At 36.9% G+C, this 16,063-nt stretch overlaps 1 protein-coding gene across 3 annotated transcripts in view; it reads right to left on the bottom strand.

The window, feature by feature from the left end:
• LOC150105259 (leucine-rich repeat flightless-interacting protein 2-like) overlaps window positions 1–16,063 on the bottom strand; it is a 308,848-nt gene that overhangs the window by 193,693 nt on the left and 99,092 nt on the right. For 2 of the 3 annotated variants that reach the window (XM_090394023.1, XM_090394022.1), the window contains exon 4: window positions 8,851–8,933. In XM_090394023.1, the coding sequence (XP_090250149.1) occupies window positions 8,851–8,933 (83 nt within the window). Of the gene's footprint in view, window positions 1–8,850; window positions 8,938–16,063 lie in introns of all 3 variants that reach the window. The other variant, XM_090394021.1, reaches the window with a different exon arrangement.

Raw genomic sequence — 16,063 nt, 5'->3', positions numbered from 1 at the left:
GAACGAGAATTTGAATAAAAGACTAAAAGAGTAATTATATTAGAGATAGGGACACAACAATTCCAAGATCCCAAGGCTTAAGTTTCTTCTAGCATAATCCCACAATTATAATAAGTCATCGGAAATCTCATCATGCCAAAGTGCATAACTTTACACTAACATTGAATTGAGAGCCACTATCATTTGCCCAGTGTTCGTTCCAGTTTATTCAAACCATTCTGTAATGCTGTATATCAGTAGCATCCCTGATTGTCATGCCATTAGCAAACAATTGGATATCTCCTATCAATTAAATAAAAATACTCAAAGAACTGATCCCTGGGAGGTGACCCACTGCTTAAATCTGGTAGATTCACACTCCCCAAATGTAAATTTCTGATATATGTCTGTCAGCCATCACTTATCCAATTAAGCAGTTTATATTTCAATCCCAGTCTTTCATGAAGTATCATATCAAATGCCTTAGCAAAGTCCAAACAGTATCATAGGGTATCGATTCCCTTTATCTCATCCATATTATTATTATAAAATACGCATAAATTGGTAAAACATGACCTTCCTTTAGTAAACTCATGTCATTCTTTGCAAAGTATATCACATATGTTAACTTATTTCTGTATGAGAGCTCTTACCAACTGTAAAATGTCGACAATCACTCCAGAGGTAATGATAGGTTAGTTAGATACATTGATTTTTGCACTGTTTTGGTAGAGCATAACTATTTTATGCATTCTTCCATTCCTGTAGGATTGTTTCTGAGTTGAGACTTAAGTTATATACACGTCAAAGGCCAAGCCACTTTGGCTGAACATTCGTTTAGCATATGTGTTGACATCTCATCTGGCCTTATTGCCAAATGCATATCAAGGTTATGAAACAGGTCTTGAAACTCATTCTCATAGGTCAAGGTATCACTTAAATACTTATGTCTTCATCCAATGTGTGGGTAGAACTGTGAACCATGTTATGTACACCTGGTGGATAGATTATAGCAAAGTGAGCACTCATTATTTGAACAATCTCATCTGCTTCTGATGAAATGCCACCATCTGAAAAAATGAATGTGAAAAAATAACTTGACATTCAGTCAAGTTATTTTTTCACATTCATTTTTTCTTTTATTTGTGACATAACAATAGTTATTTTGGGTTCCTGCACAGCCAATTTCTTTTCATACCATGATTAGCTTACCGTACAATACCCAACTTTTCTAGACTGAGCATTGTATATTTCATAACTCTTCTTGCTCTTATTCTCATGATATTCGTTCCATATGATTGTCTTCTTATGGATGATTAATAAAGCTGTACATCCATATAACACCCACCCTATTTGTTCTTTGAACTCTGGGTACACACATTCAGATATTGCCTCATTTAATAATCTTTTCAAAGCTTCCCATGCATTGTTATATTCTTCCCATTCAATAGCTGATACCATGAGACCTAAGATAGTATTCTCCCAAGTTTGTTTTAATTTCCAGCTTTGCAGCTCAGCATAACCTATCCTAATCCACAGTTTAGCTACTTCCCAGGATAGCATGGATGATCACTGTCAGTAACGAGTGGGTAATATATACATACATATATATATACATATATACATACATATATACACATACATATATATATATATATATATCCTTACTTTAAACCTTACTTTATACATATGTATATATGTATATGTATATACGTATATGTATATGTATATACATATACATATGTATATATACATATACATATACATATGTATATATACATATACATACATATACATATACATATATACATATAAATATATATACATATACATATATACATATACATATGCATGCATGCATGCATATGTATATGTATATATGTATGTATGTATGTATGTATGCATGTATATACGTATATGTATATACATATACGTATATACATATACATATACGTATATACATATATACATATACATATACATATGCATGCATGCATGCATATGTATATATACATACATATATATATACATACATATATATACATACATATATATATACATACATATATATATACATACATATATACATACATATATATATACATACATATATACATACATACATATATACATACATACATATATACATACATACATATATATATATATATATATCCTTACTTTAAACCAGTCATGGATTAACTATAAATCCCATAAACTTCTATCTTATGCAGATTCGAATATTTTAGGATAGTGCATTAACAGAAGCAGTCCAATGTGTTATTCACAAACCATTTAATTAAGACAAAAGGGATTACTTACATAATGATTCACAACCACAAATATATACAATGCCATTATAATACTCTTGCTAGTCTCAATTTCTTCTAATCTAACCTTAGTTCTAAGCTAATTCACCATCTTGGATAGCATTAACTGAATATAAGGCATACCTTGGTTAAGTCTAATTCAACATTAATATACAATATCTCATAAACATAGACACTTGATATACATTCTTGTATATCATACTTGACATACATTCTTGTTCAATATTACAACTACTTACAATTCTTGTTCAGCACAGTCTTTCACATTAACCTTTTGTTCACACATAAGTCTTCTTCTTGTCTTTCTTTCTGCTTGCTGACTTGTTTCTGTTTTCCTGCTTAAACTTCTTCCTTGTCAGGGTTGTCAACTATGCCTTGCCTTATAGGATCCTCAACATGGCGGTAATGTACAGCTCCTTCCTTTCGAGACGATCAACACAATATTTTTCACAAGGCAACGGACCCAGGTAGAAGACTTGGAACTCATGACGCTTCTCTTTAGATTCCTGACAGCAAACTTAGCATGACAGTGGATCAAGGTAAGAGAAGAAATAGAAAACCCAAAGACAAATGACATTTTAATTTCAATTCCTGACAATGAAACCTGGCGTGATGGTCGACTCAGATAAGAGAAGGTTTAGAAAACCCCTAGACTAAATTCCTTCCCACGACTTGCCTTATATAGGCCTAGACCTCCATTGTGCGCATCTCTCGAAAATGGTCACATAATGACCTTTGGACATGCTGACATCATTCTTCGTGCATCTCTGGAATTCTCTATCCATGGCAATTGTCACATATTGGCCTTTGGACATGGTAACGTCATCTTTCAACATCTTTGGAAATTTCCAAGTATGGCAATTCTCAGAATTCTTCATTAATCTTAGCATTAGACTTACTGATTTAACATTACTTAATAGCCTTACATGATGATGTCTTGCACCACATTATTTTAACAAAGGTTCAATACAATATTATTATAGAAATAATGTGGATACTGAAAAGATTATTTCATCAAAAAATTAACATTACTCTAAGTACATTCTCCTAAATGAAAAAAAAAAAAACTTAAGTTACAAAGTCACATATCATGAGAGATTTTACGCCTTATTCTCAGTCAGATACAGTAAATGGAATGAAATGTAAGGGGTATAGTATTTTTAAAGACAGAAGAGAGAGGAGACTAGAGAGGTACTATTAATGATATCAGATGATATGTTTCCAGTTGGAATAGAAACTCATGAAAGCAATAAGAGTAATAATGTCCCACAAAGCAGTGAGTTCGAGGCTATCTAGTGTAAGCTGGATTGGTACTACACGAATAATCATCATATGTGACTTAATTTATCCAAACGATGATTGAGTATAAAATCTCATAAAAACAGAATATGGGAGAATTTTTGAGCTATTTGAGACAGTGTTCTCATGCAGCATGTGAAAAAAGGAACTCAAGATCAAAGAGTATTAGATTTGATCATAACATCAAATTGGATCCCAGTTTAAGAATGTGACTGTTTTGCTTCTCAGTGATCAAGTCATACTGTCCTAGGAAATGGCAAACTATATCATTGTCCCAATTATAACAGATTACAGGCTGAACTTTAAAGCTAGAAATTATAATAAACTCAGTACACAAAAAAGCCAGGAGATAAGTTAACTCTATACATAACAGGCACATCAGAAACAAAGGACTAAATCATTGCCTTGATGAATATGTTTTAGCCTAAGATGATAAAAATATTAGCAAGCAATGCATGAGAAGCTTTGAAAAGGTGCTTAAATGAGGCAGTGTCAGAATATGTCCCTAGAGTTTGAAGAATAAATAGGGTATGAGTGAAATCTTATTAAGAAAGGAATCCATAAAAAGACCATGTGGAAGGAATATTATGAGAACAAGAATGAGAAGAGTTATGAAATATATAAAGCTCAATACATTAAAATTAAGAGTATTATATGGAAGGCAAAACTGGAGTATGAGCTATGCTGCAAGTAAAAATTAAAAAAAATGAACATGAAATAACTTTAGTGAACGCAGACAGTATCCTTGTATTGGAAGCAGATGAGATTACAGCAAAGTGAATACTCATTATTTGCACAATCCATTAACCAGGTGCATGTAATACGGTTTGCAGTACTACCCCTACATTGGTAACTTGGCATCAGTGACTCATCTGTCAGAGGATGAGTATCAAAAGATCACAGTTATGGTGGCTGTTCTAAACACGACACTCAGATCAGCACCTAGGTTGTCTGTAAATGATTTGGCATGTCACGGATAGCAGAAGTGGCATAGTCTCAACGTCTGCTTTAATGCTTCTGTTCTAGTGAACTCATCACCATTCAAGCTAGCTGCCTTTCAACATGTGGGGTATGAATTCTGACTTAGAGGCATTCAGTCATAATCCCACATTAAGAACCTAAAGGCATTCAGCTCTCAATGCATGTGAAGCATGGATATAAGAGCTGTGCAAGCCGATATTACAATATCTTTGCTAAGGCATTTGATATGATACCACATGAAAGCCTGTTGCATAAACTGGAGAATATGGGATTGAAATATAAACTGCTTCACTGGATATGTGGTAACTGATACCACATATCAGAAAGTTACACGTGGGAGTGTGAATCTACCAGATTTAAAATGACCAGTGATGTGTCACGGGGATTGAACACTTAATTAATCTATACACTGATGATATTGAGAAAGAGCTGATGGAGATGTTCAATTGTTTGTTGATGATGCAAGGATAAACATGGCATTCAGGAATGCTACTAATATAGAGCACTTACAGAATGACTTGAATAAGATGGAACAGTGGGTAAATGATAATGGCTCTTGATTCGATGCTAGTAAGTATAATGTTAGGCACTCTGGCATGATGAGATTTCCAAAGGCATATTATAATGGTGGAATTATGCCAGAAGAAACGGATGAGTCTAGGGATCTTGGAATTAGGGTATAATATGGAATGAAGATTATGAGTGCAGATTAAGAGTATGTAGACTGCAGACACTATACAGGAAAAAGAGGGATGATGTGATAGAGGTCTATAATAACATTTGACAGGATGCTACAGTACTACAGGTTATCAACTGAATGGAAGGTAGGTAAGGGAAGACTCACTCATGAACTGCACACCAACTTAACTTCCATGGAAGTTAAGTGTGTGGGGGGGGGGGTTAAGAAAGGAGTGACTGAGTGTAACAGTTTGCTGTTATGAACAGAAGATATGACAACTAGTGTGGGTAATCTATGGCCTCCCTTGATGAATCCTTGACTCCTGGGGTCTTCAGTAATAATGATAACAATATTAATATTCTGCACCCACCTTGCCATCCGTACATATTATGTACATCAAAATAACATCCTGTAGATATCAGGAATTTGATGATGATACATAAAAATAGATTTAGGCAGACTACTTTAAATTGTATTCTTTCAGAGTACAGTTAGCTCTCAATATACCAAACTTGCAGGGACCAAAAAATTAGTTTGTTACAGTGGATAACTTTGTTTGGCATAACACTATACCTTTCTAAAGGACTCTGTATGGACCAAAAGCACTAAGCTTGCCTCCTGCCCAAATGGTAGTCAAGTCTTTTGGTCCCTTGTAAAGGCTGTGGGGAGGCACAACTATTCTTTCATGTTTCCACCTCTCTTACACCCGAATGGGACAGTGATAACATCTCCTAAAGATAAGGCAGACCTCTTGCATTAGTTTTATCCTCCAACTGTTGTATAGATAACCAAGGTAGGTCTCCTTCCACCATTCTGCAATCTATCCATATTATGCATTCTGTGATAGTTTGCCACAAGTACATCAGAAAAGTACTCAGTAGCCTTTATACCAATAACTCTCTTGGCCCTAATGCTATTCCTCCAGTCACATGAAAAGCTTGAGTTCCAGAACTCGCACATCTTGTATCATCTTTTCAAGAAGTCATACTCATCTGTTAGCTTGGAAGCAAGCTCTTATCCAGGCTGACTCCAAATAAAAAATAAAAGAAAAATAAAAGTCAGCTATCCAACTATCATCCTATTGTTCTGACCTTAGTAATTTCCAAATTAATGTCATCAACATCCATGTGTAAAGGCTTAAGTGCTGGAAGAAAATCGTGTTAGAGACTTAATGGAGTAAAACAGCACTGAGAAAGGATTAAAATAATATCTAATTCTTCCAATACTATTATTTTAATCCTTTCTCAGTGCTTTCCTTGAATTTTACATAGTGATCAGCATTAATTTTGATAAATTATGAAGACTACAACTGTGTCTACATAATTTATCAAAATGAACTTTATCAGTGCTGTTTTACTTCATTAAGCTTCTAATGTGAATGTCATCAACTACTTGGTGATTACCAATATGCATTCTATCATTCTCAATCCACAGCAGATCTCCTAGCCAATCTAATTCACTCTTTGATGAAGGCCATGCAAATTTTGGAAAAACTCAAGTGGTTGTTCTTGATAAAAGGCATTTGATCGAGTCTGGCATTGCAGCCTTCTTACCAAACTACTATCCTATGATATTCCTTCTTCTGTCATATGTATGGGTTGCCAGCATCCTCTCTGGTTGTCCATTAAGGGTCATGGTGGATGTTTCCTTTCATCAGATTTTTCAAACAATACCGATGTTCTCTAGAGCTCTGTGCTTTCACCTATATATCGATAATTTTTCCCTTTGATACCCAATCCCATTCATAGCTTTGCTGATGAAAGTACTCTCCACTACTCCTCATTTTCTTAACCAGGTAATCAATGTGCTTTTCTTAACCAATGCTCAGGAAAACAGCACTTCAAGATCTTCTTTAATCAATGCCTTAAATACTGATCTCCTTGCCATTCTCAAGTGAGGTGAGGATAATCTGGTGAAAACTTTAATGCAACTAAAACACACTCCTGTGTTATTTCTAGAAAGAAAGACAACGCTTCGGTCACCATCACTTTTGACAATATTCTGCTTACTAACCAGAACAAGCGTTCTCTTCTTGGGTTAGCGCTCACATCTAACTGATCCTGGTATAAGCATCTCAGATCCAAAGCCTCTTTAACCGACAAAAAGCTTGGTATTCTTTTTTTTTTATTCCAAACAGTACTTCTCTCCTGCTCAATTCCTAACACTTTACAAAGCTCTGACCTGTCCACCCTTAGAATGCTGGTCTCTCATATGAGACTGTGCATCTCAAAATGCTCAACTGTATTCAGAAGTGAGCAGTTCACTAACTGATGATCCTTTCCTCACAAACTTCTTCCAGCTGCTTTCCTATAAACACTCTGTTGCTGCATTATGTCTTTTAATAGGTATTTCCATGAGAACTACTCCACTTTCCTCCAATCATGCATGAATACAAGCAGCTGCTGGTCAACACCTTTATACAGTTCAACTACAAACTCATCAAACCAACTTCTCATCACCTGCTTTCAGTTCCTGTAAACCAGGGGTCGCCAAAGTTATTTGCCCGTCGACTCCTTCAAGCGTTTCTTGACTTTTTATCGACCCCCCCTATATTTTACTATTACGTAATTATAATAGGACAAGCAAAAAAGACGCTTATGTGAGTTTTTAGATTGTTTATTTTATAGTTACAATGTTTATTGCATGTATAATATAGTATATATTATTATATTACTATTACTACTACTATTACTATCACTAGTAATATCACTGGTTTTACTAGTGATATTAATAAACTACTGGTATTAATATCACTGGTATTACTACCAGCGCTGCTCAACTCTTCAACATACAGAAGTTTAGTTCGTGAATGAATAACGATTGAATTATAATATGTATGTTGATGAATTTTAGAACATTAACGCTCACTTGTATGTCGATGCGCAAAAATGAGACTGGGATCGAATACTTGTAAGTATCAGTAAATAAGAACCACGCACGTGTTGCAATCTCGCTCCCACTGCGCCGGCTGGCAGGAACCACCAACATCCGTTTATTGGTAAATACGTCATTTTGGCCTACTTGATTGGCCTCAGTAACTATTTTCATGACTTACTCCATCTTACAGGTCCTATTCATGGACCTGTAAGATGAAGGTACTGATCCCACGATTCACTCTTAATTGCATTGTCATTACCTCCATGTCTTTTGTCATGGAGGTAATCCAAGTTAATCGAATTAAATATTACCCATACAATGATGTCTTATATTTTTCTGTCGACCCCTGAGCAAGAATCGACCCCAGGGGGGTTCAATATCGACCTCTTTGGCGACCACTGCTGTAAACCTACTCTTTGGAACAGTCCTCTCCAAATGATCACAATCCTCAGGTCTTTGAGAAATACATCAACAAATTCCTTTCTTCTTTCTATCACCTTGCCCCCCCACACACACAGCACTGTTGTATTAGATATTGGGAGCTTTCGTGTGTGTGTTGGGGGGGGGGGAAGATAAATAATAAATATATAATACAGAGCTTGGTTGGGAATTTTCTATAGTTATTTAAAGTGCTTTTGGATGTAGGACTTTCTACTATTATATACATAAGAAATAGCAATTTATCATGACAAATTAGTAACTTACCTCTCTCTGTCGTCGTTCTAATTCCCGCATTCGAATCTCTCGAGCTTCTGTTCGTGCTTGCCGTCGTGCTGCCAGACGGGCTTCTGCCTAAACAATATTTGTATCAACTGTGATTATCCATTTCCCTAGACATCAATATTTAAATAATATAGAATACATATATCAGACCATCAGTCATTGTACTTAAAAGTGTCATGGGTACAGAGCAAACAATTCTTTTTGTAGTTTATATTTATTGTGAATATCAATCAATAGTAATAGAAATAGTAATTATATAATGGACTGCTGAAGTCCATTATATAACATTTAATTCATAAAATGTTTATTCTAGTCATAATTCCATAATAATTTAATTATTGCATTAAAGTATTAAAAAAATCAACAAGAACTCTTCTGATGAACATCTCATGTAATGTGACTAACACAGATGTACAAGACATGGGTATTTGTTATATCTTCAATTATGAATACTTCTGCACAGAACTATACAGATGTTACCAATTGTGATCATTTTTATTTGATGAACTAGATGGAAGAGAGAGAGAATTAAGTAATACGGCACACTGTCCTTAAATGAAGACACTTATCACTGATGCTTTTTACTCCCTCCTTCTCCTCACATCTAGTCGGAGAAGCTGGTCACTTCTGAGAAAATTAGGTGGAGCAGAACCAATGACACACAAAATAACAGAAATAACTCCTGATCAGATGGCTAACCATTCATTGAAAACCTCCAAGATTCATCCCAGCTCTACCAGGAAAATTGCTGTACAAGCTTCCATCAGACAAATCCTGAAGACGGAACCCGAGCTTCCTGAACTCGTACACCCAGTATCTCGGGAAGAGGTACAAATAGCCTTAAAACTTACCAAGAATGGCAAAGCTGCAGGAGTGGATGGTATACTCCCTGAGTTCCAAAAACATCTTGGTCAACATGACCAAAAATGGCTGGCTTCCCTTTTCTCAGAAATCATCATGACTGGTAAACTACCAAAGCTGTGGTGGGAAGCCAAATAATTGCCGTGCCCAAACCAGGGAAAGATCCAAATGATGCGAAAAACCTACGACCTATCTCCTTGCTTTGCACCACCTTTAAGCTCTTTGAAAGAATTCTCCTTAGAAGAATTTCACCACTCATCGAAAGAGCACTCCTGACTGTACAAGCTGGCTTCAGGCCAGGAAGAATTTGCTGTGACCAGGTCCTGACAACTCAAATTGAAGCAGGCTTCCAGAAGAAACTTAAATCTGGAGCCACTTTCATTGACCTAACATCTGCTTATGACACTGTGTGGATCAGGGGCCTCCTCCTAAAACTAGGAAATATTATGAAGTGTAAAAAAATTTACAACTTTTTGAATCTATTCTCTCCAACAGAAAGATCCGGGTCCATATTGGTGGAAAAAAGAGCAGGCCCAGATTCCTTCACACCGGTCTTCCTCAGGGCTCTGTGTTATCCCCTTTACTTTTTAATATCTACGTGTATGATCTACCTCATACCAGATCAAGCAAGTATATGTACGCCGATGACCTAGCGATCTTACATCAATCCACCTCCTTTACCAACCTAGAATCAACCTTCAATACAGACCTGAACACCCTAGAAGAGTACTTCAAGCAGTGGTACTTGAAACCAAATCCAACGAAAATAGTGCCCTCAGTATTTCAATATTCAGTATTTCCTAAAACTAGGAAATATTATAAAGTGTAAAAAAATTTACAACTTTTTGAATCTATTCTCCCCAACAGAAAGATCCGGGTTCATATTGGCGGAAAAAAAGAGCAGGTCCAGATTCCTTCACAACGGTCTTCCTCAGGGCTCTGTGTTATCCCCTTTACTTTTTAATATCTACGTGTATGATCTACCTCATACCAGATCAAGCAAGTATGTGTACGCCGATGACCTAGCGATCTTACATCAATCCACCTCCTTTACCAACCTAGAATCAACCTTCAATACAGACCTGAACACCCTGGAAGAGTACTTCAAGCAGTGGTACTTGAAGCCAAATCCAACGAAAACAGTGTCCTCAGTATTTCACCTGTACAATGCAGAGGCGAATCGACAACTCAACCTTTCTTTCTGCGGAAAAATGGTTGAACATGAGCCTCACCCAAAATACCTTGGAGTGAGCCTGGACAGAAGCCTAACCTATAAAAAGCACATCATCAACCTCTCTAATAAAATTAAAACCAGAAATAATATAATTTCAAGGCATGCTGGAACAACCTGGGGTTGTGGTGCAGAAGTCCTAAGGTCGTCTGCACTAGCCATCGCATTCTCTGCAGCAGAATATTGTGCCCCTGTCTGGGAAAGAAGTACACACACTAACATTATAGACACCCAGCTAAACTCTACCATGCGCACAATTAGTGGGACAGTGAGAAGCACCCCTCTCTCCTGGATGCCTGTTCTATCAAACATTGCTCCACCACACATACGGAGAAGACAAGCCTTGATTGAGGAATTTAATAAAGCAACGAGCAACCCACTCTTTCCCCTACACAGGACTCTCATAAACCCACCTAGTCGTCACCTTAAATCTAGAAAGCCTCTCTGGTCCATGGACGAACTCTCTTCAGCTGCACTGCCATCAATATCTGACATATGGAGAGATTATTGGTCCAACAATCTCCCAACAAACGGCTTCCTGGTAGAAGATCCCTGTGCTCCGCAGCCTGGTTTTGATCTTCCTAGAAAGATTTGGTCATCAATAAACAGGATCAGAACTAGTCAGGGCAGATGTGGCTACCTTCTACATAAATGGGGGCTGTCAGATCAACCTTATTGTGATTGTTCTCCCGTGGCTCAGATAATTACTCATATTGTGTACGACTGCCCAGTGGTGGCCTACAGGACATGCACAAGGTGACGGATGAGGCTTTGAATTGGCTTTCCAGCCTAGACCTTGACCTGTAGTTGGTATGGTGGTGGTGGCAGAGGTTATGGAGGAAACAGAAAATCAACTGCTCTCTAATTAAACCTTGGATACAGCTACATTTATGTTGTGAAGTGTTGTGATAACGTGCAGCCTTGTCATACTTGTTGCAGCAGGATGATAATTGTCCCTGGCTTGATTATGACAAGTTACTTTTTGCTTTATTTAAAAAAAAAAAAAAAAAAAAGACTTTAAAAGCAGGTGCCTTTTATGTAATGAACTTTTATATGTTAAGATTTTCATCATTTGTTTCTGGAAATAGTGATTGTACTTTTCATTTACCAGTTTCATGTAGCCATAAGCATAAATAAATAAACTCCCTCCTTATCACGAAAAATTATGTGCCCATGTTTATTATACTTGACATGAAACTAGATTCTTTTAATTCTATATCCAAGCATAAGTATAAGCATGAAGTAACTTCACAACTGGTCTGCTTGTATTACATATAGTAAGGTGCACCACCTTATTATAGGTAATAAAAACAAGAGTGTCATATGGTATGACAATTCTACAAAGAACATACATTGATGACTGTGTTATTACCTCCAGTTATCCCAGGTGCTAAAATCAAACGTTTAATGAATGCAATTGAAAAACAGGAAAGACAAAAAATATTATAGTTCTTGTATGTAACAATTTAACTACCAATGAACATAGTATGAAGAAGAAGATTAAGCAGAAGAGCTATGATGGCAAATGGTCAGATGCATAGGCTAAGTAGAAGGAATGGTTGTGAGTTTCTGAATGTGAGGGATGAGTTTGAGGGAAGAATGTCTGCATTTGAATGCATTTGGAATCACAATGGAGATATTATTTATAGGTATGAGATCTGATACGGAGAGTGAAAGAAACAAGATCAGGATGGGAGGAATGATAAGAATCTATGCTTTTGAGCAGCAACTGTATTTATAACATTAACAGTTGCTTGAGCAACAACTTAAGCAACTGTGTTAATGTTATGAATATGCTTCAATACGGAGGTGATTATACTGAAAGGATTATTTTGTTAATCATTGAAATTAGACATGTGCAAGGATGCCTGTATAAGTGAAACATCAGGTATGAACAGTGATTTAAAAGCTGTCCAACTGGGTAATGTAGACTATAGAAGTAAGTTGACAAAAAAAAGCATGAAGGTAATGTAATATGTCTGTATGTAAATGTCAGGATTATTAGGAACAAAATGATTGAGCTTGTTGTCTTGGTGAATACCTTATGGCCTGTTGGCATTAGTGAGACTTGGCTCTCAGAGGCAAATATACTAACTGATATTGAAGTGTCAAAGGAAGAGACATGATACTAATGGTATTGGATGATTAAGTCCAGTTAGCATAGACAACTATAATGCCATATTAGTAACAATTTCCCTGCAGCAAGTTTGAAGCTATCTGGTGAGAGGTGGAGTCTAGTGAGATCAAATATATGGTGAAGTGTTGTTACAAACCTAGTGTGGATCGTGGTGAGGATGAAATGCACTGCCAAATCAATCTGATGGGTACTAAACAAGTAATCATCATGGGTGACTATTTATTTGAGCATTGATTGGGTAAGGTGAAATATCATGAGAAGAATGAAGCTAGATTTCAGTTACTATGAGATAACTTTGTTAAGCAGCTTGTGACAGAAGCAATCCAAGGTCAAAGAGTGTTAAACCTGATTATAGTGTCAGAGATGTGTTTCAGTTAAAGGTGTGACTGTTCTGCCTCCAGTTGCAAACACCTAGCATCTATGCCTGCTTAATTGGTTAAACTGGAGAAGGAAAGCCAGTATGGATGCTAGGTGTTTGCAACTGGAAGCAGAACAGTCATACCTTTAACTGAAACACACATCTGACACTATATTTCCCAACACCTGACCTGTTTCTAACAAGCTCGCCTTTAAGGGTACTGTGGATGTCAGTTCTCCTCTTGGTAACTTAGATCACAACCTCATACAAGTCTCTTTTGCCACAGAATAACCTTTACCAACCAGTTCTCAGTCTCATGTCCTTTGACACTACAAGAATGCCAAATGGGATGACCTCCGTGAATTCTATGGTCCAACTACTGCTTCGGTTCTGAGTCAAACACCTGCTCAAACTGAATAACAGAAATCATCCTCACAGGAATGAAGGCCTTTACCTCTGTTACAGCAGTAACCTCACTTGAATGATATGCCCTTGCAAAGTAGTCACTCAGTAATAACTATTTTATCTGCTTCTATCACCCCGTGACAATCATCACTCATTAAAGTTAATTTTCAATAGTCCTTCTTCCTCTTACTTGCCACATAATGAAATAACTTTGGGATTTCCTTTGGACTGCTCGGCTAGATTCTTCTCATAATGTGCTTTTGCCTTCCTTGCATGCTGGTCACCTTTCTTGCCTGAGCCTTGTACTGTTCATGACTTTGCTTTTCACCTTTCTCTTTATATACTCTCCACAGCATTTTCTTCTACAGCTTATGCTTAATAATATTACTCATCTATCTAAATCCTACCTGATTAATTTTCCTTACCTTAGATATACAATTTAATACTGCTTCCTCTAGATGACTCTTAACTATCTCCCATGTACTCTGCTTGCCAACCCTTTCCTTGTAAGACTTTATGCCATGGCACAGCTCTAAACGTTTTCCTAAGCTTGTCATAATCACTTTCCTTCTAGTTCCACATATATCTTGGTTAAGGAAAGCTCTTCTGATCCTATGACCACGTCCAATACTCTCACATTCCTAGTCCCCTCCATCACATGCTGCTTCAAGTAATTATTTCTTAGGTGTATAAATTCCATTTACTTCCTGCCATATGATCTTTCTTCCTTCTGGTCTATATCTCCATAGTTGAAGTCTCCAATAATAATCACTCAACCCAGAGGCATATCAAGTGGGTGCAGGACCTGGTGGTTGCCAGAGGCCCTGAACTATGTGGAAAAATTAAAAGAGATTTATAAAAACAATACAGATGTTACACATTTTGATGATGAATTGGAACAGTTTTTACTATTTTGAAAAGATAAAGCCAAATTCAGTGCTGCCAGAGAAGTATATCTGGCTGCAAGAGAAATGTCATGAACTGTTCAAAATGTAGAAAGTTTTTTTGAGCGGAGGGGGGCCTGTAAATTTTACAGGCAGGAGCCTCTAGCCAGCTTATTCCATTACTGACTCAACCTATACTCATTATAGTCATTTGGCGATGCATGTCTACCAGATCATCTGTGGAACTCTCTGGCCTATAACAACAACCAACTGTATATTGTGCCTTACTGGTCTTAATCGCACACCAGATTGCTTCAAATGAACAGCCACCCTCAAACCTATCTCCTATTCTTTTTGGCTGCAATTTATCCACTATCATCAGCAGTACCGCTCCCCCATCCTATCTTTTTATTTCCACTGAAAATACTAAACCCTTCACATTCTAGCCGTGCAATTACATCATCTGCTGTTAACCAAGTCTCATTAATGCCTATAACTTTTGGCAAGGTTGTACTAACCAATGCCCCAAACTCCTCCCTCTTGTTCCTGATACTTCTGGCATTAGTATATAGAAACTGCAGCATCCCTTTAAGTCCCCACCCACCTTTACTTCCTGAACTGACTACCCTATTCGATATTTTTGCATGAGAGACTACATTCTGCACTTGGTCATTCTCACACTCACTCGCCTCATGGATGCCTTCACACAAAGTCACCTGCTTCCACCCTAATTGCTTACATCTTCCTGAATTTGCATTTCAGCATACTCAGTACACAAAACTCTCTCTCTAGACAATTAACACCAAAACCATTTAGATGCAGACCATCAAAGCATTATACAAATCCTTCTTTCCATTAAACACCGACCACAGATCCCACATCATTCCTTCTTCACAACCTATGTACAAATTAATTACCTACTAATGCCCTCCTCCTCAGTTCACCTCTATTAGTGTGGCAGGAGACTTACAATCTTCACCTTCTCACTCTTCAGTTTTGCCTCTTCTAACAACTCTTTTAACCTCCCTCATAGAATACTTCTCGCCTCTGAAATCATTTGTGCCACCCAGGACAATCAGTTCCTACTCCTTACCTTTTTGCCTCTGAATAGCATGACTAATATGTGAATTTCTGCAACAGGGAAATGCAATTTAGTCACACTTTCATTAAATACTCCCCATCGAGTCTCTGTACATACCGTATTTGCTAGCATATAAGACGCACCCTCTTTTTTGTACACATTTTTTAGGAAAAAAACTTTATCGCTGAATATTATAATGAATTTACAGTATTTCAAATATAAAGTAATAGTAGGTCTA

This window comes from Typopeltis vanoorti, chromosome 6 (genome assembly GCF_054136105.1).
Source record: "Typopeltis vanoorti isolate ZY-2024b chromosome 6, IOZ_Tvanoo_1.0, whole genome shotgun sequence".
Taxonomy (NCBI): domain Eukaryota; kingdom Metazoa; phylum Arthropoda; class Arachnida; order Uropygi; family Thelyphonidae; genus Typopeltis; species Typopeltis vanoorti.
The sequence above is the reverse complement of the archived record's forward strand: the minus strand, read 5'-3'. Positions and strand labels throughout refer to the sequence as shown.